This window comes from Bubalus kerabau, chromosome 13 (genome assembly GCF_029407905.1).
Source record: "Bubalus kerabau isolate K-KA32 ecotype Philippines breed swamp buffalo chromosome 13, PCC_UOA_SB_1v2, whole genome shotgun sequence".
In the NCBI taxonomy this organism is placed as follows: Eukaryota; Metazoa; Chordata; class Mammalia; order Artiodactyla; family Bovidae; genus Bubalus; species Bubalus kerabau.
Window position 1 is genome coordinate 54681050 of NC_073636.1, and position 11325 is coordinate 54692374.

Genomic DNA, 11325 nt, shown 5'->3' on the forward strand with positions numbered 1-11325 from the left:
CTGACTTCACACCAAAGCTCCGTCCACTGCCTCACTGAACTGCCCTCTCCTGACCCCACCTCCCAGTCAAACTCTGCTGGCCACTGAATGTGGACACCACCAGCCCACCCCCTCAGGCCTGTCCCAGGGGGCTGGCAGAGGATGAGGACCTCTCCCCCACAACACCACACAGGCCTCCTGAGTCAGACTCTGCCCAAAGCTGGGCTTCCCTGGTGAGAGGGACCCACAGGAGCCTCCCACACTTGCTTCCCCTCTGCCTCAGTGGGGTGCCAGGGGCCTCAGATCCACTCTGGGGATTGGGGGCCCTGTCCAGAGTGTGTCCTACAAGAGAAGAGAGGAGGCAACATCCTTAACAGAAGACATGTGGGAGAAAAGAGGACAAGCAAGTTTGAGGACTGCCTCCTCAAGGTCCTCCAGGGGGCACTGGCATCCTTCTGACCCCAAGGTAGAGACCTCGTGGGCCTCCTATAGCAGCAGCAAGAGGGGCCAAGGGTGGACTCACATAGAGGGCTCTGACCTCAGCAGCTGCCTTGGAAGCTTCCGCTCCAATTCTTGGACTGCCTGCTCTCCCTGATTTCCCGAAATAGCCAGGCACCCCACTCCTTCTCAGATGCAAGGCTCCACACTCACTGGAGCTGTCTGCCCACATGAACCTGGGCCAGACCTCAGAGGAGGCCCCTAGGAGGGGTTCCAGGAAGGCCCAGGGAGCATGGCCAGCTCTCTCATGCCTGGAAATGAGAAGGCTGAGGGGTTAGTGACTTCTCCCTCGGGGGTGGGGGAGCACAAAGGTCTCTCTCTCTCACACACACACACCAGGCTGCTCACTCCTGGAGTTTATTGTCCACTTGGTGCAAGGCACAGGGTCATGGGGTGTGAGGAAGGCGCGTTCGTGTGGCTCGGATAGCAGAGAGTGGGATTCTCTCAACTTCCTTTTTGGTGTTTTGCTGTTTTGATATTAAAAAGTGAACTGCTTCCCTTGACTGTAGCCTGCTTGGTCTTGGGGAGAGGTGGGGAAGGGAGGGTACAGGGCAAGGGGAGGAAGAGGGCTCTGATGAGCCTAGCGCCTTGAAAGGAAGCCTGGCAGCTGGTGGTGGTCACTCAGGACGGGGGCCTGCAGTTGGTTTTGCCAGACTGGCCGCTGGGCTGCTGCTTCCCCACAGCTTCCCGAGCCAGGTCACATGTGATCGTGCTGGTGGAGGCCTGGGCAGACTCCGAGCTGGGGGAGAGCAGGAAGTCAGAAGCTGTTTCCACTTGCCCCCGACCCTCCTGGTCCCCAGAAAGGCACACTCACTGCTCTGGGGACTCCAGCACTGTGGCCATGAACGGGAGAGTGGACTTCCCGAAGAAGAAGCTAGCCCACCAGTGTCCCGGGTCTGCTTTGGGGAGACCTAAGAGGAGCAAGGCAAAGTCAGGGTGCTGCTGTCACTCCCTGGGCATAGACCTGGGAACAGAGGGGTCACCGCACTCACCCGGGTGGTGGGGGATGGCTTCCCCGGGGTACTCGGCACTTCCACAGGAGCTGTTACTGGAAGTGGAGCCCAGGCGGCCTGGAGAGAAGAGGCCCGCTCAGCTCCACCGGGCACCGGGCCTCAAGTCCACCCGGCCAAGCACTGGCTTCACGGGCAGCTCAGGCCGGTGTTAAGGGTCCTTAGCAACTCACTCCCCACCCGATACAGGTTCTCAAGCAACTGGAGCTGACCCCACAAGCTCTAGGCGGGGGAGCTCGGGACGGACTGGGGCGCGGGCAAGGGGCTGACTTACGCCGGTAGTAGTCGTGGGTGGCCACGAGCGAGCCGCTGGAGGGGATGGCTGCCATGCTCTTGCTTGCGGGCTGGTGGAAACCTGCGCACGCGGGGGTCGGGGAGCCCCTTCGGTCACTGCTGCCTCCGCAGAAGGGCGCTCCCCACCCGGGCTGAGTCGACCCGCTCGGACCCCAGGCTCAGGTCAGCCCCGTGAGCTTCCGGCAGGGGCGGAGGCCGGGTTTGTTTACCAAGTCGAGGCGGGGATCCGGAACTCTCGGCCCGCCCTCTCCGCGCGGGCGGCTCCAACCAGCCCGAACCGGCCGCGAGGGACAACAAAGGCGCTTTGTGCGCTGGGCCGCCGGCCTGGGGCTCCGGGAAGCGGCCCTACCTGTGGCCGGCGCGCCCCTAGCTCCGTGCCCCGGGTCCTATCCGTCGCCCCCTGCCCACCCGCGTCCTTCCGACTTCCCGGTCGCCCGGCGGTCAGCCCCGCCAGCCGTCGCGCACCGGCCGCCCCCTGCCGCCCATTCGGGCCGCTCGACTTCATCCACGCGCCGCCCGGGCCCCACCTCGGCGGCGACCCCTCGAGGGCCTCGGCGTGAGATCACGGACGGTGAGCACGGGGGCGCTAGGCCACAGAGCCCATCTGCATAAGAAAAAGCGGGAGGCCACTCCACAAACTAGACGCGAGGGCGCGCACGCGCGGACGCGTCCCCCTTATAAGGCGGTACAGCCCCGCTCTCGGCCCCGCCCCAGCCTCGGCGAGACCCCGCCCCGATATCGGCCCCGCCCCAGCCCGGCGAGACTCCGCCCCGATATCGGCCCCGCCCCAGCTAGGCTCCGGTCCCGCCCCAGCTGGGCTCCGGTCCCGCCCCGCCTAATTGGCTGCGAGGCCAACTAGGCCCCGCCCCAAGCTCAGCTTGGCCCCGCCCCGCCCCCGTGGCGTGGCCCTCGCTCGTCCGCCCTGGAAGAAGTCCAGCCCCGTTGTCTGTCTGACTTGGAGTGCCGGGCACCGCATCCTAGCCTGGTCTGGGCTTGAGGTGGTTAAATAACCGTCGCCCCAGCCTGAAAACAGGCCCTGTCTCTCTCCCACCTCCCATACCCGCTTCCTGGGCTCTGGCCATCATTTGGGACCCAGGTCCCCTGCTAGTCCAGCCTGTTTGCACCTTTCCAGCTTATCGGAGGTGGCAGGCGTGCTGGACGGTGGCCCCTGCACTTCCAGTCTGTTTTTGCTGCTGTCCACAGCCCAGGGCTGAGCCCCAGTCGTGCCCCCGCAGTGCCCGTCTGCTCTGGCCTTGGCTCAGAATGCCCCCCCCCCACCCTGGACAGATAAGAGGGTGTTGGCTAGTGCATGCCCAGCCCTCAACCAGATGTGGGCCCCGACTGGTGCATGCCCTCCCCCAGCTGTCGGCCTGGTGGTACCCAGAACGAGCTGTGTGCCAGGGGCCTTCCAGCCCTTTAGCGACTTCATTGTGGGTGGGAAGCTGGGGAGCCTACCCATGTTCACTGCACAGCGCTAAGGGCTCCAGAACCAATTCTGCGTTCCCAGCTCCAGCCTGCGTCCAGCTGGTTGGCAAGCCTGGGTTGGGGAGGAGAGTGGAAAGTAGGGCAGACAGATGGGGGTGCTTATGTCAGTGGGGGTGAGTAGAGAGCTCTGTTTGGGGATGTCTCCAGTAGCTGTGAGGTCCCGAGTTTGGGCAGCCCCAGCATGTTCCCTGTGGAGTCTGGGCCACACCCTGGCTCTGCAACCAGGAGGAGGACTTTCTTTCCAGTGTGGAAAGTAGCCTTCTCCCCCACCCTCAGCCTCCTCCAGGCCCTAGGGCCCAACTGCCCTTGAAGGGGAAGCCTCCCTGTTCTCCTCCTGGCTCTTTGGTGCTAGCCCTGGCTGGACAGTCTGGTCCTGTGGGCTGGGAAAGAGATAGGTGCCCTGACTGGACCTTGGGCCATTCTGTCCACCTGGCACTCCAGTGGGCTGAGCACCTGCTGTGAGTACATGGCTTGTCTGGGCACAAGGATTGGTGGTGAATCAGGCAGGTGCCCCTTCCAGCAGAGGGGCCAGTTAAGAGAGAGTAGCCACACTAGGTGGTGGGGGGGGAACAGGAGACGGGGTGTCAGGCTTAAGCTGGGGGCTGAGCAAGGAGGAGGTGAGGTGGAGCCCAGAGCTCAGAGCTGCTGGGCAAGAGGAGGGGGCCCTCTGGGCCTGGACAGGGGTCCGTGGCAAGACCTGCAATGGGAGTGGCAGCCAGGCATGCCTACTGCTCACTGAAGGATCATTGATAAGGTCAGTGCAGTTGGTACCAAGAGGGTGGAATGTTCGGGCAAGACCCAGGCTTGTCTCGCTCTCGCTTACCTTCCCAGGCCACCTTTCAGCAGCCCACTGGCCAGCCTGCCCCCATCCACCCCAGTCTCAACCTCACCAATGATTTTAAGAGTGGATAATCTGAAAAAAGGGTATTTTTTTTTTAAGTGATAGTGTAAAGGCTGCATTTACTAAGCCAGGAAGGTAGAGGTTCTGCCAGTCACTCCCCATAGCTGGCCTCAGGGCCCCTGAGTGGATGGTGGCATGTCCTGGTTAGAGTAGAGAAAGGGGTAGGCCTTTTGGCCTCCATCTGGTCTAACCCCTCCATCTGGTGTGAAGGGGTCTCAGCCACTGGGCCCTGCCCCTTCCCTGGACTCCCGCATCCCTGTAGTCAGCGTCCAAATGTGTGGGCATCTCGTGGGTGCCTGTCGCTTGTGCCTCCAACAGGACCGGGATTCCAGGGACTAAAGCTGGAGAGGCCAGCCTGAGGGGCCCGCCCAGGACCATGGACAGCTCATGTGATCAGGAAGTGGGGCTAGGATTTGGCAAGGTGCCTGCTCTGGATCCTGGGCCTGCTGGTTACTCAGGAGGGAGCACAGCTGGGAAACTGAGGGCTGCTGCCATTTCTGGGGGCCCGGGAGGCACACAGAGTACCCCTGGGGGAGAGGAGCAGCAGTGTGAGGAGTGGAACCCCTGAGGTAGACCCATTCCATGGTGGGGTCTAAGCAGAGAGAGCTTAGGGGCAGGGGGCCACCAGGGCTTCTGCTGGGAGGTGCTCAGATCTGGAGGCTGGTGCTGACCTTGCTGCTGTGGCTTCTACCACCCAGAGCTCATGGGTAACCCACGTGTCCACCGGGGGCGGTGAGTGGGAGACCCTGCCCTCTCCAGGCTCAGTCCCCTGAAGCTGAGACAGTGCTGCCTTAGCACCAGTGCAGGGAGATGCAGAGGCCCTGGGGCCAGAGGGAGCCCTGGTGCACTGGGCTGTGGGTGTATGTGTGTGCTAAGTTGCTACAGTCATGTCTGACTCTTTGCGACCCTATGAACTGTAGTCCACCAGGCTCCTCTGTCCATGGGATTCTCGAGCAAGAACGCTAGAGTGGGTTGCCATTTCCTCCTCCAGGGGATCTTCCCTACTCAGGATTGAACCTGCATCTCTTATGTCTCCAGCATTGGCAGGCAGGTTTTTTACCACTAGTGCCACCTGGGAAGCCCAGCCTTGTGGGGATGCGGAGGTTGAAGTAAAGTCCTGCCTCCTGGTGGGGAGCAGAGGATGAGATGTCCCAGTGAGTCTGCAGGGGTGGATGAGCATGTGGCACTTTAGTCACTCCAGGCAGTCCTCACAGCCTTCCAGTCCTGCCCCTGGGACCTCAGCAGCGTCTCCTCCTCGGGGATCCCAAACAATGCCAGGCCCCTGGGATGGCCCTGATGCAGCCACATCCCCATCTGTTCCCTGAGGGACCCAGACCCCTGCATCCCTGGGGCTCCCTGGGCCTGGCTCAGGCCTGGCAGCTGGGTAGGAGGGCTAGGGGAGAAGGGAAGATGTGCAGGGGTGGTGGGGTCCTGAAACCCCTCCTCCTGGCCTCAAGAAACCATGGGGCCCCCACCTCCAAGCAGAGCTCAGCTCCCAGGGTGACGGGAAGCTTCAGACCCTCAAGGGAGAGACCGGGAGGAATTCTCAGACTGCCCTCTTTCCAGGTCAGGGCTGAGACCCCCCAGAGGCTGCTGCTCCTCCAGAGCTCAGTGGTCCTCAACTCGGCTCCATTCTCTCCTCCCCCGGACCCTGGCTCCAGCCAGCAGGGCTCTGCTCAGTCTGATCAGGCCATATGACACCCCTCACTGGTCAGAGCCTTTGAACCTCTACCTGGCTGAGGTCAAGGCCAGCAATGCCCTGGAGTCACCTTTGGCAGCCCAGATCTAGGAACATGGGCTGACAGAGCACTCGGCTGTGACTTGCTGTGGCTGGTTCCTGTTTGGGACTCCCTCCTGTAGGAGTGTCTTGGGAGCAGCTGCTGAGACAGAAGGTGGGGTCAAGATGTGTGTTGGTGACCAGCACCCTGGGAGGGAGCTGAGGGATGCAGGACTGGGTGAGGGGTGATGTCAGCTCAGGTGGTTGGCCCAGATGGGCTGCAGTGGGGCCCATCAGGAGTCCTGGAGTGAGGAGAGATCATTAGGGTTGAACTGCATTGAGCCCCAGGAAGCCAACCAGGGAATTGAGCCCTTGGGCATGACAGCTTTGCAGCCCAGGCCAGGCCTAGAGGAGAGGGTAGTGGGAGCCACTCCCAGCTAGGCACTGAGGCCTTCCCTGAAGGAACTCTGGTGGGGGCTTCCCCCACCTTCCCAGGCCACCTTTCAGCGGCCCACTGGCCAGTCTGTCCCCCTCCACCCCAGTCTTGAAATCTCACCAAATGATTTCAAGAGTGGAATAATTTAAAAAAAGGGTAGTTTTGTTTTTTTTAAGCATTAATGTAAAGGCTGCATTTACTAAGCTGGGAAGGTAGGGGTTCTGCCAGTCACTCCCCATAGCTGGCCTCGGGGCCCCTGAGTGGATGGTGGCATGTCCTGGTTAGAGCGGGGAAAGGGGTGGGGATCTCGGCCTCCATCTAGTCTTGCCCCAGCCTGTGGACAGCATGGCCTGATCCCCAGATGGGCTACACCCCTGTCTGGGATTCCCAGAGGTGCTGAGTGGACCTCAAGGTCCTTGTGTTGCTGACACCCCTGGGTGCGGCTCCAGCATTGGGGGAACACAGGCTCTGGGCCTTGAGGCCTGGGCTGGGGCTGCTGTAACTTTAGGGTGGGTGTGACAGAGGCTAGGCTTGGGAGAGGCTGGCCCAGGTCTTCCACCATCCCTTGGGGATGGTGGCCCAAGTGCTCGGGGGCTTGTCCGGTGCTCAGAGTGGGCAGGCTGAGTATGGGGTCAGGACGCAGTGCCTGAGGCTCCAGCCACCTGGGGAAGCGGTGGCATGAAAGCCGTAGGGAGGCCAGAGACAGTCACATGCAGGACATCCTCACTGTAGAGGGAACAGGATGGCTGATGGCCATGGGCTCCCTGGGTTCAGGGCAGGATTTGGGCCTGAGGTTGGGGTCCCGGCTGAGCACAAGGGCCTCGTGGGATTCCTGAGCCCTGTCCCTTCCTGCAGACTGTTAGGGGCAGCACCTTCCTGACAGGTGTTCTGTGAAGACCAGACAGGGCGGCAAGGGGCTGGCTCAAACCCCAGGCTGCTGCTGTCGTGGGCCCCGTGTTGTCACTCTTGCCACAGGTGTTTGGGTGTGAGGTGAGGGCTCTGCCAAAGGCTGAGCAGAGCTGGGGCCCTCAGGGCTTCTCCTCCTGCCCCTGGAGAATGGGCTCCCCAGTAGGACTCCAGCCCAGGCCCTGTCCCTGCCCTTCAGGTCAGAACACCCTCTTCCCTGGGTCCCAGCTATGCCAGGTTTCAGCACTAGCTGGAGCTTCTGTAAGTGACATCACCACTTGCAGAAGAAATAAAACTACTGACTAATATGTAATGAATGCCTACTATGTGGGGGCACTTTGTGTGGCCAGATGATCACTCATCCACTTGTCCTCAGTGTCCTTGTTGGTAAAACAGGAAAGTACCAGGACCTAGCACATAGCAGGTGCTTATTAAAAGTCACTATTTATAGCACTTTTTGCTACTGAAAACAACCTAATTGGTTTTTTTGCTGGTTAAGTAAAATCTGGGAGGGCTGAGCTTGCACCTGTTCTGTCCCAGTAACTAAGAAAGACTTGGCCCTGTTGTAGGCATTTAAGAAATATATCTGATGAAAGGGTGAATTGTGTAAAGACATGACAGATTTCCAGCATGAAGGAGTGAGGAGGTCAAGAAGATTCTCCCTTAAAAAGCAAATACAAACCTAGGAACAAGCATTGCAATGCCGTGGAATTCCATCCAAGGCATTAAACAACCCACAAAGTGTTTATTCATCAAGAATACCGAGCTTTAGGATAAGATCTAAAATTCCTCAGTGAAGAAGCACCAGGAGAATCCCAGTTGGCATGAGAAATGACGCCCGGCAAACAGGTTTACTGGGATGGCAGATGCTGTAGTGACCAACGAAGGCTTTAAAGCAACTGATGTAAAAATGCACCAACACACAACTGTGAGCATTCACATCAAGTGATGGGGAATGAGGTTGACAAACCCAGTTATGATCGAAACCAGACAAGAAATAGAAAAGGAGGTCCTTGGGAGTTCCCTGGTCCATTAAGAATTCACCTGCCAATGCAGGGGACACAGGTTCCATCCCTGGTCTGGAAAGATCCCACATACCTCAGGGCAACTAAGCTTGTGCATCACAACTACTGAGTCCATGCCCCCAGAGCCCCTACTCTGCAATAAGTCACCGCAAAGAGAAGCCCATGCACTGCAGCTACAGAGTAGCCCCCGCTCTCCTCTCTGCAACTAGAGAGAAGCCCAGGGGCAGCAATGAAGATCCAGTGCAGCCCAAAATAAATCATAAATAATTTTTTAAAAAGAAAGAAAGAAAAGAATGTCTCAGTCTTGTAAAGAGCATCACTTACAACCAACCAACTCCTGGCAAGTAGGCCAGTGTGGTCCTTGATGGAGAAAGACAGGGTCTTTTCCCAGCACCAGGCAGGCAGCAAAGATGTCCACTCTCACCACAATTATTCGATGTCTACCAGAAGTCTTAGCGGGTGCAATGAGACAAGAAAAAGAAAGAAAAGGCATCCAGATTGAAAGTGAGAAAGAAAACTGTCCCTCCCCAAGATACCGTGGTGGTCGTCATCAAGGAATATACAAAAAAACCTAATGAGCGAATGAGATTTAGCCAGACACAGTCAACACACAAAAACCAGTTGTACTCCTGATTTACTAATGATTTACAACTAGAAGCAAAAAGTTAAAAACACCATATATAATAGCCACACTCTGCCATGAAACACTGAGGTATAAACCTGACAAAATGAGTATAGGATTTGTATGCCAAAAATTAAATGCTAATGACAGAAACCAGTGAAGGCCTAAATAATGGAGACTCAACACAGTAGAGATGTCTGTTCCCTCCAAACTGATGTACATATTTAAAGCAATTCCAGTAAAAATCTCAGCAAGGTCTTTGAAGATGTAGGTCCTAAAACTAACACAGAGGAACTATGATAACTAAAATATGTTTGAAAAATAAGAATATAGAGAAATAGCAATACCCAAATCTTTTTATTGAGGTAAAATTCCCATAAACTAACCACTTTAAAGTGGGCAGATCAGCAGCAACCATTTAATACATTGACGGTTGTGTAATCTTCCCTCCACATTTCATCACTCCAAAAGGAAACCCATTTTATCCATTAAGCAACTCCCTCCCTTTGCCCCTCCCCTAGTCCCTGGTGACCACTGATCCATTTTCTGTCTCTATGATTTTACTTGTTCTGGACATTTCATGTGAGTGGAATCATACAGTCTTTCCTGGCCTTTTACTCATGCCTTCTTTCACTCAGCATACTGTTTTCAAGGTTTATCCACATTGTAGCATGCATCAGCACTTTTCCCCCCACCGCAAATTGTTTTACTGCTGTAAAATACACATAACAATTTACCATCTTAACCATCCCCCCACCCCCCGCCCCTTTGGCTGCAGCACACAGCTTTTGAGATCTTTCTTCCCTGACCAGGGATTGAACCTGTGCCCCCTGCAGTGGAAGCACAGAGTCCTAATCACTGGACCAGGGAAGTCCCCAAGCCCATGTGGAAATAGTGGGTGCGCCTTCATTGGGTCTTCTGCTCAGGATTTCAAAAGGGTACAATCAAGGTGCCTGTGTGTCCTTCAGGGGCTTGGGGGGATGTATTTGAAGGTCATGTGGTGGTTGGCAGAATTGTCTGGGGCTGTAGTACTGAGGTTCCTGCTTTCTCAGTGGTGGATAGCAGGAGCCACGCTCAGCTTTGAGAGGCAACCCACGGTTCCTGACACATAAGCTCACTTCTACAAGGCCAGGAGGGGAACCTCCTGCTCGGGTCTGCAAAGACCAAGTCTTAAATACTGCAGACCAATCAAGAGCGTGACCGTGCATCGCCTTGGTCATGTGCTGAAAGGTTATTCCAGGGCATGACTCCTTGGAGGACTCCTCAGACTGTGTCCACCAGGAGCTGAGATTGAAACAAAAACACCGGAAGACCAGCCTTGCCGGGTGGCATTGACACTTGGGCCTGGCCAGAGTGAAGAGATTGCTCACTTATTTTTTAGGAGAAAAGATTATACTGAGAGCAGCGCGTACTCTAGGCTCCATCTAAGAAGAGATAAAAGTGAGCTCCATAAAGAGCTTTGGGGGGAACAAAACTGGAAGCTGAATTTTATCAAGTGTAGGGTCTTGGGAGGCACTTTGGGGTTCCCAGATTAACACAAACAAAGCATGAAAACAAGCCCACCAAAATCCAGTAATGGAATGGCTGCTAAAATGAGAACCAACAGTATTCCAAGGAAGGTAACAGAATCCAGAGTCTTTACAGAATGTTCATTATTCAGACAAAAATCACTCAGTTCAGTTCACTCAGTTGTGTCCGACTCTTTGTGACCCCAAGGACTGCAGCATGCCAGGCTTCCCTGTCCCTCACCTGGAGCTTGCTCAAATTCATGTCCATCAAGTCGGTAATGCCATCCAACCAGCTCATCCTCTGTCATCCCCTTCTCCTCCTGGCTTCAATCTTTCTCAGCATCAGAATCTTTTCCAATGAGTCAGTTCTTCACATCAGGTTGCCAAAGTATTGGAGCGTCAGCTTCAGCATCAGTCCATCCAATGAATATTCAGGACTGATTTCCTTTAGGATTGACTGCTTTGATCTCCTTGCAGTCCAAGGGACTCTATGAGTCTTCAAAAGCATCAATTCTTCAGCGTTCAGCCTTCTTTATGGTCCAACTCTCATATCCATACATGACCACTGGAAAAACCATAGCTTTGACCAGATGGACCTTTGTTGGCAAAGTAATGTCTCTGCTTTTTAATATGTTTTCTAGGTTGATCATAGCTTTTCTTCCAAGGAGCAAGCGTCTGTTCATTTCACAGCTGCTGTCACCATCTGCAGTGATTTTGGAGCCCAAGAACACAAAGTCTGCCACTGTTTCCACTGCTTCCCCATCTATTTGTCATGAAGTGATGGGACCGGATGCCATGATCTTAGTTTTTTGAATGTTGAATTTTAAGCCAACTTTTTCACTCTCATCTTTCACTTTCATCAAGAGGCTCTTTAGTTCCTCTTCGCTTTCTGCCATAAGGGTTGTATCATCTGCATATCTGAGGTTATTGATGTTTCTTCTCCA

At 55.9% G+C, this 11325-nt stretch overlaps 1 protein-coding gene across 1 annotated transcript; it reads right to left on the reverse strand.

The window, feature by feature from the left end:
- Positions 1 to 815: 815 nt before the first annotated feature.
- PPDPF (pancreatic progenitor cell differentiation and proliferation factor) lies at positions 816 to 2432 on the reverse strand. Its single transcript, XM_055544478.1, has 5 exons — positions 2309 to 2432; positions 1762 to 1842; positions 1470 to 1547; positions 1292 to 1388; positions 816 to 1216 (listed from the first exon to the last, which is right to left on the reverse strand). The coding sequence occupies exons 2-5, from the start codon at positions 1814 to 1816 to the stop codon at positions 1099 to 1101; spliced, it is 348 nt and encodes a 115-aa protein (XP_055400453.1). The 5' UTR covers positions 1817 to 1842; positions 2309 to 2432; the 3' UTR covers positions 816 to 1098.
- Between the last annotated feature and the right edge of the window lie 8893 nt (positions 2433 to 11325).